This window comes from Melozone crissalis, unplaced genomic scaffold, assembly GCF_028551555.1.
Source record: "Melozone crissalis strain CALT ecotype California unplaced genomic scaffold, PUWL_Pcris_2 ptg000005l_1, whole genome shotgun sequence".
Classification (NCBI taxonomy): domain Eukaryota; kingdom Metazoa; phylum Chordata; class Aves; order Passeriformes; family Passerellidae; genus Melozone; species Melozone crissalis.
Window position 1 is genome coordinate 56,069,155 of NW_026535783.1, and position 15,827 is coordinate 56,084,981.

Below are 15,827 nucleotides of genomic sequence, written 5' to 3' on the forward strand. Positions count from 1 at the left end.
TTCACTAATTCCTCCAGTAATCTCCTGAAAAGTGGCCAAAGACAGTCACTGAATGCTGCATAACACAGCATTCAGGTGAAACATTATCCAATTAGCTTTTTGTTTAAAGCAGAGAACTGATGTTGTTTCATCTAATCATCTCTCTCGTGAGCCAGCTCATAAGGAAGACAACTGTGGTCAAAGCTCTTCCAAGTCCCAGACTATTCAAACATACAATTATAAATACTATTCAAGAACTGACTTTTCTAGCATATCACTGAAAATATATGTAAATTAGAGGTACTACAGTGATCACAGAGGGGAAAAAATAAAAGAATGGAAGTCTTATACACAACAACATTGAAATTAAACTGCCTCTAGGCAACATTGAAAATAATTTCCCCATACAACTCCAGATTCAGAATTTCTATTAATCAAAGCTGTTTCAGGTTTTTCTGTGCCAGGTCTCCTCCACTTTCAATAAACAAGTTTTTCCAAGTATTTCTTCTCACTTATCTATGCCTTCAAGTAGAATTTAATATAACTTCTCTTCAAACACCAGTTCAGTGAGGTCAGACTGTTCAAAGCAAGACAGGTCTTCAAGATAGTTTTGTGCTACAAACTAAACATCTGCAGCAGAGGAGGTATGATAGAGTAAATGGTGATCTTACATCCATCATGCTATGATATTAGAATGAGAAACATTTTATTGGTTATTTTTCATTGAGGTTTTTTGTCAGGTGTATTATTTTTAATCTAAAGAATTTGATTAAAGATCAGAAGAACAGAATTATGGTATGAATCCCAGAAGAACATTTCTCTACAGAAGAACTCACTTTTTCCTTATAAGAACTATGTAATTTTTTAGTATTGTGAACACAAAATAATTCAGACCACGGTTTTATGTGTGTCTGAGAGAAAAGCAGGAAACTATATAAAGTCTTTTATAACCCAGTCTCCTTTGGTAATAGCAGCTCATTTTCTTATGCTTCCTGGATTTTCTACTTTGGCTCTTGGCATTTTAGTAGAAAACAGTCAATAAAGACATGCTGCAATCTCACCTATTAGGAAGACAGCAACAAACAGAAGAAACATTTCAGCTTTTTGGATCATTTTAAACTAATTTGCTCAAATTCTTTTTGAAATATCAAAACTGATTATCAGCTTAGAATAGGAAATAAAAAAACTAATTGCTATTGTCAATGATAGAAATCTCAAATCTTTCTCCAAAACTACTTAATGTAATAATGAGCAATGAGACAGTCTGACAGTAAATAGTTGGCAAAGACTAACATGCCTATGATTAGTCTAATTTACAGACTTCACATTTATCAAGCCTGTAACAGCTTGTCATTTCTCTTACATTAGCCTTAGTGCAGCTAATACAGACATTTATAATGCCTGTCCTTTGTGCCCCATCCCTGCCTTCCCCTTTTCTAATCACCCTTGACTGAATCTTCTGTACCACTCTCGTACCCTAATTCTTCCTTACCCATTAACTCACAAATGTTCAGGTTGTTAACATCTCTCATATGATACATGCTTTCAGCTCACAAAATCTGAGCATGTTCCTCTACTGCTTAATGTCCTGCCTCTCCTTTAGTGCCACTTCCTTTCCACTGTCACCATTACACCCAACAACTACAGCAACTGCCTTGCCTCTGGCCACATCTCCATCGCCCTCAGTGCCAAAAAAGACCACTGCTCCTGAAATTCACTTTCTCACAGCATCACCTGTCTGTGCCTGTTAGGGTCACAAAAGCACAAGGAGAAAGTTTAAGCTGCAGATAAATCCTCTTATTAAAATGACTGGGTTTTTTCTGCCTACACTATAACTAACATACACATGGTTTTCTTTATCCTAATATTAAGCATCTTGATTCTGTTTGTATTGCAAGTTCTTTGAGTAATGGTCACGCCTCAAATATTTAACACAAGACCTTTTCCTGTCAATGAAAAAAAAAGAAAAGAAGATATTTTTAGGTATTAGGTAACTTACTCTTTTCCCCTAAGTTGCCCTTATACTTACAGCCCTGGCCACCCGAGAGGACGTTTCTATCAGGTGACCTTACAGGAACACAGGACTCCAATAAAACTAGCTGGGTCACCTCAAACCCACAACTACCTATTCTCAGTTCAGCAGGGTCCACAAAAAAGCCATGTCAGAAGCCTCAAGTCAAACTCAGCACACTTTAACAAAAACAAGTTGTCCACAGCAAAGAATAGCCATTAAAATCATGTGTAGCAGAGAGAGCAGGAAAGATCAAGATCTTAGCTATGCTGTAACTGCTGCAGCACCAACAGGAAAAAGCACTGAAATGCAGTTTTTATGTTTCGTCTGACACCATATATAAACCAAATCCCAAAACTTATCAGAACTATATTTAATGAATGAAATAACTGTAACATCTACTTGCTTTTATGTTTTGTTGTTAGAACAAAATTCCACAATCAAAGTGTCAGAAAACTAGTACAAAGAACAAAATAACAAGACACCACTGGTAAGCTGATAAAGAGTTCCTTTAAGCAATATGGCTATACAAAGAACACCACTACTCAGTTTTCACTAGCTGGAAAACACAAGCATGAAGCAGGTTATTCACTTATTAACTGAACTGCAGAAAACGTCAAGCTCATTGCTTGTGAGTTCTTTTCTCTATTCCAAAGAGCACCATTTTCTAAATATCTCAAAATGAAGGTTCAGTAGAAGAATCCTCTTTAGTAGACACCAGAATAATTCAGCACGGAAGACCACTAGGCAGGTCATGCTCCTGAATGTACAAAAAAAAGCTCAAAACCTATGAGGAAATGAAACAAAAGGAAGGACAAGTATCAAACTCACCATGGACTTGATTGATTTCTGAATTCTGAGAAAGGATTTCATCTGCTAATTTTTGAGCAGTTGGCAAAACTTCTGTGTGGTGTACTGTGATCAAATACTGCACAAATTTTTGTAGTTGGTCTCTGTTCATTTGAAAGAGTGTCTCTGAAATGGGAAGATGCAGTTTGACCTGATCTGGCTTGCGGATCCGGTATAAAGAGAGCGCCACAACATGGGCACAGTAAAATATGTCCTTGTTTCCACAGCTACAGGTCACTGAGGTAATCTTGCAACGATCAAAGCTGATAGCTACATTGCAAACAGTTTCTGGCTCCGATTGCATTGCAGGCTCTGTTACTGTGCCACTCAAGTGGAAACCTGTGCGGGAGGGGAAAAAAGAGAACTTAATGATACGTGTAAGATACTATATCTCGTTATCAAGGAAGTTTTCTTAATGAAAAATTATACATCTCAAAGAACTTTCTTCAATTACAAATATGATTAATCCTTTTTTCCATACATACCTCTTTCATCTCAAATAAATCAAAAGGGGTATAAAGAGTTAGTTTATATGCCCTCTGCCATACCCACAACATTCACAGAAGCTTGACACCAAGAGAACTATTTATTTGGTAAATGACAGCTGCAGAAGCAGACCAACATCCCATCAAAACCAACATGAAACTACTCAGTAAATTGGCAGCAATTTTCCAACCCTCCCCCCCGTCCCCAGAGAGCCTGCAGCACGTACCAGCAAATTTAAGCTTTCTCTCAATAAGTGAGAAGGAAGTAGTGCACTCTAGTGGCATGAACTCAGGTTCTAGCTCAACTCCAGTTGACTCACTGACAAGTCACAGATTCTCCCTGCTTTCGCCTCTCCCTCCACTGAGCTCATGTTAATGCTCACCATCACCCAAGTGATCCAGTAGAATGGCTATGTTTGTGCAGCATTTTGAACATGGAAACTGCTGCAGTTACCAATACACAGCATGCCAGACTTGTAATCCTCAATGAAACACATAAGCACTGTTCCAGATGCATATGCAGTGTGCATTCTGGTCCTGTTTTTCCATCAGCATACTAAAGCACAAGGCAAAAGAGCTAGGTCTGTGTGTATTGTAAGAAGACACAGTATATCCTAAGCAAGATGCTTCCTTCAGCAAATACACCACATGTCAGCGCAGCACAAGATCTCAAATGCTGAAGATTCAACCTAAACCCACCTGTCTGTCCAACATGAAGGCCCAGGCTTGGCTATCAATGCTTTATCACTGAATACCAGAATAAGGGGGTTTCTTTTTGATTTTACGTAAGCATGATATTGATTTCAGCTCAAGTATTAATTCAGAGACACAGACACAGGGCAATGAAACTGAATTTCATATGCTGCACACCAGCACTAGATTTGGGAAACCCATACACAATCTGAGATAGATACATGTAAGGTGTTATATAACAAATACTTACAAAGGAAACAACATGAACCCACACTCCCCCAATGTGAAAAAATTGATCTAATATTCCTGAAATACCAAAGAAGTGTACTGTAGGAAGCATTATCACATGAAAATTAGACATGGGGGGAGAGGGGGAAGCAATATATACATAGCTCTAATCCAAAATGCGCTGTCCCAAACCAGTTTTAAAAAACTCTAAATCTTACAGGCAACAAAAAGGAAAACCCTTTATTTTTTCCATTTGTTTATACTGTATGTTTCAGAGCAGGTTATGCAGTTAGCAGCACTGCAGTACTCTCATACTCTACCCTGAAGACAGTCCACATATACTAACACTGACTTTGCAATGGGATGTTTCCCAGGTAGTTAGGAGTTGAGGCTGAAGTGCAGAGAGAAGAAAGGCAATGGATGAACAAGACCAGGATCAAGCAGTATTCTTGCTCCCACTCCCCCCTTGTTAAGAGAAAGGGAGTGGAAGTGCCCCTCACATCATGAGCTCCCTCCTCTGTCTTTCCTTTTGGTTTTTAAGTAGTCACAGTGTTTCTTTAAGTGCCTACTCTCAAAAAGAAAGCCTTTGTATAAGTTTAACCAGCACTATCTATTTCTGGTTCATTCTTAGTACGTGGAAGTTGGATTGATGGTCCCAAAGAAACTGCATGCAAGATAATTTTAATTCCACTTTCTTGTGCAGCCTACATAAAAAACCATCTATAATCCATGAACTGAGGAAAAGTCTAACACCTGAACACAGAAAGAGCCTGATCCTACTCCTTCCTACTCTTTCTAAATACCTGGACTCCTATTAAATACAGTAGAAAAATGCCCAATGAAAGCTTTTCTGTTAAACTGATGCAAAATAATTAAAAAGCCAGCTACTCTAACAACATTACCAATTTCAATTCATCAGTATATTGTTCAAGCAGTCAAAAAAGCTAAAACCCTCCTGGAAACATGAAGGTCTCCAGAAATATTCAGAGTTAAGAGCAGGCCTGCCCTTAAATACCTGCACTGCTTAGATACAAACACAGTTCATGGGTCCCTCTCCACTGGGGGCTTTTTATTAAGAATTCATGTCACAAGCACCAAAATTTAGAAACACAGATACTGGTCTAAACAATGACAGTGCTAATACAGTCACCTTACTTAGCCTACCCTTCTTAACTTACTGGGAGTTTAAACAAATTAAACACCTGCTGCTCTTGCAGGCTAAAGATGTAGAAGCTCTGTATTTACTATCGCACTAAGATAAGTATCCTAATTATGAAACACTGTTCTGCTTCTCTTTATCTGTTTGTATCTTTAAAGAAATTGTTGCTAATAAATATGACCTTTAAAAAGTTTTAACCATGTCAGAAAAACCAATTCAGGAAATTTCAGCTCAGAAGCAGTGGTAAGGCTGTTGTAATTTAACCTACCAGAAATCAAACGGCACTTTCACCACTGATCCTCAACATTGCAGAGGATCACATTGCAGCTATGAACACATAGCTTTAATTCTTTTTAGCGTAATCATCTAATATTCTCCTACTAAAGTATGGAAGGTTGGAACAAGTAAAAAGTTGATGCACTGTGCTTTGCTAGGAAGTGTACACCAGCAGTAACTTACAGCCTGTCAAGAAGCAAGATGTTACATGCCCCTGGAAAAAGACAAAAGGAATTACCTATGTGGGGACTTGAAGAAAATGACATTTCACTAACAGGTCTAAAGGAGCAGAAAAGGTCTCCAGCAAAAACTTGCAAGCCCTCACTCTAAACAAGTACTTTCCTACAAAGGAAAAATTTCTTTTACCCAAAGTTACAGAACCCTTGCCAGAAATATTTATTCATTCCAAACAACTCCAGGAACAATTATATTTCACTTTTTAGTTAGAGAGCTCATTCATTATTAGCTAAAGACAACAAAAGTGTTGCAGGCAGAAAAGTGTATTCACTACAGAAGCTATTTACAGAACAGTCACGTTTCACCTTTTCCTTTAGCGGTGGTAGTTTGAAACATTTTACTGTTCTCAAAACAGCTTGTGATCAGTTAACTCAAGCTCAGCTAACATGTCCAATGCGCAGAGACTTTGCACTCTGTGAAAATGTGTTTAGAAAAGCAGCTGAAGCACTACATATGAACTGAAGTTCTTTTACAAAACAACCTTGCTTCTGTTGGACACTCACTTCAAAAACACCTCAGCGTTATTTAATAGCTAATAAAATAGCATTCTCAGCTGTCATACTTTTGGAAGGGAACAGTACCAAAGTGCCATTAAGAAGAAAGCATTTAAAAGTCTGTGATTTTTATAAAGCAACTTTTGCCAAAATCTGCTAGACAGCATTCTGTTGACCAAAAATATTCTGAGACTTTAAAGCCACCTGATAATTGGAAATTCACACTATTACAATGTAGTACTTGCCAGCACAAGGATATATGCCTGTCATAACAAAAACACCCACCACTTGAGAGTAAAACAAAAGCAAGTTCAAACTATAACACACTAAGGAGTATGAAAAAACGGTGTCATGTGAAGAAGCAGCAGCAGGTAGGCTTCTGGTTACTCAAGCCAGAAGCAAAGTTTGAAATATTGAGTCTCACTACCTCATAGGATAAGTAACAAAATTACTGCACCAAATAAACATCATTAATGACATCTCATGAGCTTAATTCATCTCTAATGTCTGTGTTAAAAAGCATCATGCTTAATAGGCCCAAGTCCAAAGAGACATTTTAAAAACATATAGACTGAAATGAACAAGAACTATCAGAAGTAGCCATGTTAAATGCTGGGGGTGGTGTGGTCTATGTCTCTGTGCGTGCTCAGTCAATAATTCCAGTGGCTAAAAAACAAACAAACAAACAACAACAAAAAAAACCCCAAAAAGTAAGTTTGTACTTGCAAATGAGGGATTTAATTGGAACACATGCATAGATCACCACTGGGTATTTATCTTTAACAGAAAATATAAAAATACCAGAAATGGGTTAGAGTAATACCCCAAAGCTTAAAAATGGTTCTCTTGATTAGCTTTCTGCCATGTACCTTTTGACAACACTGTCCATGCCTCATCCACTATGTACACATTCTCCTAAAATCAGGAAGTATACTACCAGCTATATCTGGAAATGAATGTTCTCCTTAACATTGATTCACTGACTCTTTTCCCAAGTATACATACTGCCTGCAGGTCAGGAACACACAAGAGCTGTTCTACTTTCACAGAAGAGGCCACCAGATTAAGTTACTGAGAAAAAAACAGAAGAACTACTTCTTCTGTTCTGGGATCTGGGTAATTCAGTGCACAAGACCTATACAGGCACCTCCTCTGCACATAACTTTACATTGGTTTTCAGAATTGTACTCTCTGTCTTTAACAATCTTTAAAATAATTTGCAGACCTACCAGCTCACACTTATTCAGACTGCTATATTACTTGGCAAACACATAATCACTGTGTAAAATGTAAACACCCCTGTTTCATCTTGCCTACCCAATGGCAATAGACAGAAATGCTTCTAGAAAGTAGCTTCCAACCCTGCCCATCAGTTACCTTTTCATCCTTATATCAGTGGTTACATTTTTTCCCCAAGACAAGCATAACTCTAAACAATATTCATCTTATTCAAATTTTGTCTTTTTAGAAGTGTTTTTCCTTTGCAATGGTAAAGTAGCATCCTACATTCAATTCTGCCACAACATTGGAACCTACATTCCGACTCTAAGAACATATCGACAATTCACTTTGAAATTATTACAAAATCAAAACTACGCATGCCACCTTAGCCTGAAGCTAATTTTAACAACCTTTTCATAAAACAGAGAAAATATGATTTTAAATGAAAAATATTCACTCATCATACCTTGAAACATGCCAATACAAAGATATTAAGGAGTTAGAAAAGAACTTAAGAACAATACATAAGATGTTTACTGTTTCTGATCAATGCATAGGGTATGGACAAACTTACGTTTTGACATCACCTATAATAAAATTGGCATTACCTCTGCACCCAAACACTAACAGAGGATCTGTCTCAACTAACCACTTGGATTCCACAACTCCCTTTCATGAAGACAATAATCAGGGCTTGGCATTTCAGTACTTTTGCAAGCAAGACAATGGGAATAGCGTTAAGTCCATGCACGCAGGACACCGACAACCTGAAGGTTCACTAGCACTGGCACACTTCCAAAAACATGCACACTGCAACAGAAGCAGCCATAGTAACTTGAACAAGATTTATTTGTCCCTGCACTGAGTTCAACAGTTTTATTTTAAAACACCAACCTCAAAATCTGACAAATGGTCAACTAATTATGTCTGTTAGACAAAGGCCTGCACTAACCCTCCAAGCCAACTCTGGTCCTATCTCTGCTATGCAGAAGCAGACACATATCACTGCAGCCCAAGCAGGAGTCATGGATGACTGTGTATAAATCCATCCAAATTACTCTTCCTTAAAAGAAGGAAAGGCTGTGCAAAAAGCAAGTAACACAGGAAAATGCCTTCCACTACCCAACACCTATATCAGATCTGGATTGGTTTAAGACAGATGCAGACTGCCACAGCTCACGCTGTCTGGAAGAAAAAACATGTACCAAATGAACATGGCCTGAAGGGCCTCTCAAGGTCTCACTGCTATCCCTGTGGTTAAACAACTTGCAACCCACCCCACAGGAACACCACACAAACCACGGAATGGCATTCTCATCAGCACTGCTCACACAGCCTCATATCACATCTCTGCAAAACCTGAAAGTTGTCTGCACTTCAACTCATTTTACACAGATATAGTCAAGCCTATTTTAGGTGTTTGTAAGCACTAAGCTTTGTAGACAAAGGGAAATAGCAAAGCCTTGGTTTAAGAAAGAGATGTATTTAGAATGGTGCTTTCTAGACAGCAGCAACAGAGCGTTCCTCTAGCACAGTGATGCTCGACTGTGATCTAGGACGCTGTGGCAAATGACATTTATGGCTCACAAAGCAGAAGCAGAGATGAAGCAGACAAGTCTCCTCTGTTAAAGGCTAAACACAGTGGCAAGAATCACTAAACTGTCAGTGCTGACAGCCTTGTCAAGTCACAAGGCTAGCAATCCATGGCTGCAGGTCACCCTCTCTCAGGTATACAAATCAAGCGGTTTCATTGGTTTGTTGTTTGTTTTTCCTTTTGGTTTTGTTTTCCAGTTTTGCCATGTTGTTTTGTTTTCCAAGGCCATCAGTTTGAAAGCAACTACGCTACAAGTTTAACAGCTCCTCTCTTAGTACCACATATCCTGAGAGCACAAAAAAATCTCAGTGTGAGGCTGGAAACCCTAAAGCTGATGGACAGCTAAGTACAGTTTACTGTAAGAAACCAGCAGATAGGAGATTTATACACATGACATTTTTTCAAATAATATAACACACAAAGATCATGTGACAGCAATTTACAACAAGAATGTGAAGAAATCATACTCTTTGTAGAATGTAGGCAAATCAACATTTTGTAATTTAGAACACATGGAATATTGTAATCCTCAAACTTTTGAGGGAGACTTAATAGCCTAGCTGAGGTGAGAGGAACTGAATGGATCTGAAATACAGCAGCTTGCTACAGCAAAACAGAAATCACAGTCACCAAAACTACTCTGATTCTGAATAAAAACTGGAAATAAATTTAAATTAAGGCAAGAGTAACAAATGGGTAATAAACACTCAAGAAAGCTGCAACAAGTGCGAGCTTTTAACATGCCATGATGTCCAGATCACCTACCTAATGTACCCTTACCTGTAATGTAAGGTTACATTACCTAATGTAACCTTAACCATTTATAGGTAAATTTTAATAGAATATGAATGTACACCAACATCACACTCAAGTTTACATTTATCCATAACAAGGGCTAGAAACAAGAGGTTATGAGAGACTACTAATTTACATTTGAACTTTGATAAACAAACCTTCACTCTGCTCTCAAACTTCACAGGCCTGTGTTTATGGCAAAGGGAAACGCTTGAGACAAGAGAATGCGCTGACAGTCTACAGGGAGCTGCATGCTGAGAATACACTGAGAGTGCCGAAGAACAAGGTCTGACTACAACCACTCCTCACAGGATCAGTGCACAGGTACTTGTAACTAGCTTCCGAGGAGGAATTCACTCCTGATGTGGGAGAAGCTGACATCTTTCCTTCAATCACCAGGCAGCAGAGTTTCCTCTCATAGCCCAAGGTACCCATTGCACAAGGTGACACCATTTCAGCTTTTATTACAACTTTGGATTTTAATCATGCGTGCAGAGAGAAACTATTATTACTTGCTAGGGCACAAGTAAAATATCACATATGAGAAAGTGACTGCAAATGACTAAGAGCAACAAAACTGAGCAGACTAAACCTCTCATTAAAATATCCTTAAAGCCTAACAAGAAGCAGGCTGCTCTTGCATTCAAAAAAGTATATATTCAGAGACTTTCAGTTATTTTGAACAACTCAGAAGATCCCTTGCCTGTCAAACAGACAGAATGTGATTGGTTTTTAAAGTTACTATTTACTGCTTTACTGCTAACAGCAGAAGCTTTTGGTATTGTATGTCAACAGTTAAGGTTTATCTTCAACTACAAATCACCTGTCTCCACCAAAAGAAAATAAAGAGAAATTAAATTACCTGAGACTGAAGAAAGCCTTCAGCAAGACTTACTCATTTAAAAGGGGGAGAAAGAGGACACAGTATAACAACTTTTTCTTTTTTTTTTTTTAATTCTTTATTGCTGGTATCACGTGTTCTTTGCTTATGTTACACAGGTTATCTCAGCTTCACTTTATTGTCCAAAGTTAGTGTCCATCCTAATTAGCAAAGCATTAGCAATAGCTGTCTACATGTTTTTCAAGGACAAACTGAATTTGACTAACATAGGCCACAGAACAACAAAAACCTCAACAGAAGATTTAGGAAAGCATGATGGAAAAACTGAAACTTACATCCTGTTTGACTCATTGCTTAATCATCAGGAAAAACTGGGGTTTTTCTTACCTGGTAATGACTTACATTACATTACATGGTAATGACTTAATCAGGTTTGTATTTGTTAATTGGAAGTAGATAAAATCCTAAAAAGGAAGATGACAGAAATCACTGATATAAACTTTGAAAGAAATTTTTGAAATACTAGAAAATTACTCCTTCATGGAAAGAGTGTGGCTGGATTTCCACAGCCATATTTATAGTTCGTAAAACCCAGCCCAGGATGTCTGAAACACAGGCATCCTGCAGTAAAAGGTACTTGGGTCATTTCAACAACAGAAAACATTTAACTGATTGAGTAATTTAAGACTGCACTCAGTTCAAATCTAGGCTATGAAAACGCACAAGCCAATGTAATTTTGAATCTAAACTGACCTTCCATCAGGAAATGTTATAATTTGCCTAAAGGAGGAAACTACCACTCCCATTTCCACTACTAACCATGGAATAAATAATTTTCTTTTGTTTAAAAAGAGGAGGGGAGGAAAAAAAGAGCTCAATGCTGCACTTGAGCCAAATGAAAAATGGCATTAAAAGTCACAGAATGTAAGAGAAACCCTTTCTTTATGGCCATTATTCTGTTTTTGTAATTGTATACTAAATATTCACAATGACAAACATTCACAATGTTTTATTCTTAATTTTTCCTAAGAAATGCTGATGATCACTGCAGGAGTCAGGTTGTTCACTGAACTCCTATTTTATCAATAATCAAAGCAGAGGAGAAAACAAAAAAATAGGCTTTTAAGTGTGAAAACAACAGTCACTAAGTAGGGCTTTTAGAAGGGCTCAATTCATTTTGGACTATAAATTTTACAAGAGAAAGGTTTTCAGCAACTTTATCTGGTCACCAGAGCCATTACAAAGGACTCCAGCAAAAAAAATGAAGTACAAGAGAGTACTTCCTGAAAAAGCAAGAGAGAAAATGCCATGAAAACCATAGTGTTGAAAGAGTTCCAGAACTGAAGTCTAGAAATCCACCAATATCACAATTGAGTCACCCTTCCATGGCTGAAGCCAATACTGGTGAAAGCATTTTTTTTTTAGCTCTCAAGGGCCAACTGCAGTAGAGTCACCAATGAGGACTGGAATCCAAAAAATACTACTGTGATAACAATAAAAGTGTTTTAAGGAAAAGGTCAGAAAAGGTCACTTGCATTACAAACCAGAACATCCTTGATAACACTGACTTACAGCCTAAACCCACACAAGCTGACATCCTGTATGAAATCAGGTTCTTGTCGTTCACACTTTTTCCATACTGTTGCTAAGTCAGATCCTAATCCATTTCCCTCAACTGAATCCATTTCAATCATTGTTCAATAAAATCAAATCAATATACAGTAGCCATAGCAAGTGCACCCCATTGCCAAAGCTGACTGGCAGGTCTTGCCACAGCAGTATTCCTCCATACTGACACGCACCACCTCTCTCAGACATAGGATGAAGAATGATAGGTTTCATGTAAGAAAAACAGATTTCCAAAGACAGCAAAAATTTTGAGTGTATGTTGCTCACATATCTGGTCATATTGATAAAATGGAAATGTGTGCTACCTCAAAGGAAGGAAAAAAAGTATGTTTCCAAGCCAGAATTGCTTAGCATTTTTGATTTCTGGGAGCTGTGTGCACAGCAAGGACTTGGAACAAGCAAGGGTAGGTGTGTGCAGACAGGAAAGCCCTACGTACATTTTAAGCAAATGTGAGCACATTCAAAGCACATGGCTGCTCCTCAAACAACACAAGACTAGTATGCAATTTTCTTTAAGATGAAGATGAGAAAACTACCCCATCCTCTAAAGCCACACACTACTTTTCCTTGAATTAGCAAGGCATACCTTTCTTCTTTTCAAAAGCCAAGAAGTTTTTTGGCAGTATTTAACTCTAACCTGCAGCCCTTGGAAGTTTAAAAAGTTGCACTTATTTTGACTGTTAATCAAAGGTTCTAGATATTAAATCAGCATCTAACATGCATGCTATTCAAGCCTCCAGTAACATGCACAGTGTTAAACAATAAAAGACAACATCAGATCTTTATTTTCCTAATTCATGCCCCACAGTCACAAAATCATAAAACTTTCTAGACATCAACAATGTGATAGTGAAAAGTCTGGAAAAGAAGGGGGATGAAGAACAAAAACCAGAAGTGAACAAGACAGCAAAGCTTCCATGATAAAGTAAACAAAGCAACTTAAGAAAGAAGAACAAATTTATACAGCAAAATACAATTTAATTTGTCATTTATTAAGCAAGTTATTGGAACTCTTCACATTTTATTTCAGCCTAAAGACCAGGTTTTAATAGTACATAAACTATCAGATTGACAAAAAACCAAAAAAAGCATGTCTGGTAACATACAATATTTCTAACTTCCACTGACAAGCCAAGAAACATCTTAGGACGACCTTTCAACAGAGAAAAATGAAAAAATTACACCACCACTACAACTTATTTCACTTTTATAGTGCCATTCAGGAAGACATAAAAATAAACTGACAGAAAGGATGGCAAGTGTCTCTACCAGTAAGCCAAGTAACAAGCTGCTTTCATGAGACTTCTGCAGTTTCTTGGTGTTAATTTTTCCCTGGGTCTCAGCTTCTGATAACCTATCTAGGCTACAAGTATTTGTGATAAGCTGCCAGGTGGTGTACTTGTGGAGGTGTGGTTAATGCCTTATTTTGTTAGCTTTGGTTGCCTACTAAAGTAGTGAAGAGCTGGACTTGCTGATGAACGTGATACCCAAACCACAAGACTAAGAATACTGCTGAATGATTTGGTGACTCAATGTTGTGTGTGGATTCTACTTGTCTCAAACCAGACAGTGCTCTCGTAGGGATACTAAATATCCTTTTACATGCAAGTCTGACGCCTACAGGGCCACCTTTTGCAATGATGAAAGGCTCTCTGTCTATGCTCTTAACTTTTAACATAACCTACCTAAATATAATTGGGAGGGGGAAAAAAGGGAAGATCACTCCAAGTTCTTGAAGAAGATCATGTCTATTTGGACTGTGAAACAGGTCCAAGTAATGACAGAGACTGTCAGAAAAGCTGAACAGGAATCGGGTCTCTAGCATCAGTTGTTGATATTATTACTAAATTCCAGCTTAAACTAAAGTAAGACTAAATTCAGTGAGGCACTGGATTATTAAACAACACCACTGTCACCTAAAGTTGTATTGTCACAGTCCATTTAAATAGATTACTTACGAATTAGTTTTCAGTGTTGCTCAATATACTTGGATTGAGAGACTTACTATTATTTGCAGTAGTTCTGCATCACAATAAGAGACAAAAACAGAGTAGTTAAATTCAATATCTGGCCTCTCTTACAGTGACAAAAAACCATAACATGAAAACTCAGTTTAAGAGTATGAGTATCTCAGTTTTAGCAAAACAAACCCAAATACTTCAAAAGTCAGGGCCCTTAAATAAAAGCAGATAGATTTATTTTCTTCATATTTGAAATCGTTCAAGAGAAATTTGAAGTATCTAGAAAGAATGTTCTCATCCTATCCCCTGCAACAACATTCCCATCCCTTTCTGCAAATGTCCCCTGCTTTCTCTGAGCAGAGTAATTTGAAGGAACACAATTGGATACTGTGTCAGATTGTCTGGATTTCAAAATTACAACGATGCCCAAAACAAGTTCATCCACACCCTCTTCAGACAAACAGGAAAGATAAGTGTTTAACTAGCACTATGCTTCCAGAAAGTCAGTTATGATTTAGCTTATTTCATTTGTTGAGAAATGGTTAAAATAAATCATTCACTATACCATGACAGACTATGTAGCAGGGATTACTGTTTCCTACATCTGGCTTTTCCAGTTTACTTAGTCAAACTGGAGGCTTCCCTCTCTGATAAGGAGTGAGACCGGTATCAGGAGCTACAAGCATTATCAGCAACTTCCTTAGAAATCTGTCTTTTCTCTCCGTCATCTGAATCTCTAGATAAGAATGTGCCATATGCCCTATATGGTATCTCCTCCCTTTTTAAATTCTCCAAGCAAGTCTTCAAAGCTAAATTTAAGATTCACAGACCTAGCTCGGTCCTAACAAGCAATGTGGATATTCTGAGGTTAAATGGGGTCAGTTTCCTACCTAAATATTTAAACATTAGACTGACTGTTTTTAAAATACTTGGAGAACGTGTAACAATGTCATCAATGAACCTGGAATACCCAGTTTGTTTGCCTCTGCTTAGAAAGAAAACTCCCAGTTCTCACTTCCCACAACACAAAGCCCACGAGCTGCGCAAGTGCTAGCGGAATCTTTCAATCTGTGACCAACATTAATCAGATCAAAAAGCACACTCATATGCTTTGAAAGAGAGAGGAGGGAATTCATTGCTCACCTTTTCAGTGTCAATTCTCCTGTATGTGTTTGCTTAGTTTTAATTGATCTGCTGGTTGCACACATGGAGAAGAAGCAAAAGAAAAGCAGACATCTTCCATCCCTGATGAGGCACCTAAACCAATCACCATCTCACCCCTGCAATAGGTACTTCACATGCCCACTTGTTCCTCTGCCACAACAATTCCTGAATCTGAAGACAAACCGCGCAGCATCTGTGCTGGTTTTGGCAC

The 15,827-nt window shown here is 37.9% G+C and overlaps 1 protein-coding gene across 2 annotated transcripts in view; it reads right to left on the minus strand.

Moving 5' to 3' along the window:
• Nucleotides 1-15,827, minus strand: part of ZSWIM6 (zinc finger SWIM-type containing 6) — a 108,476-nt gene that overhangs the window by 44,857 nt on the left and 47,792 nt on the right. For both annotated transcript variants that reach the window (XM_054285976.1, XM_054285968.1), the window contains exon 2: nucleotides 2,822-3,178. In XM_054285976.1, the coding sequence (XP_054141951.1) occupies nucleotides 2,822-3,178 (357 nt within the window). The remainder of the gene's footprint in view (nucleotides 1-2,821; nucleotides 3,179-15,827) is intronic.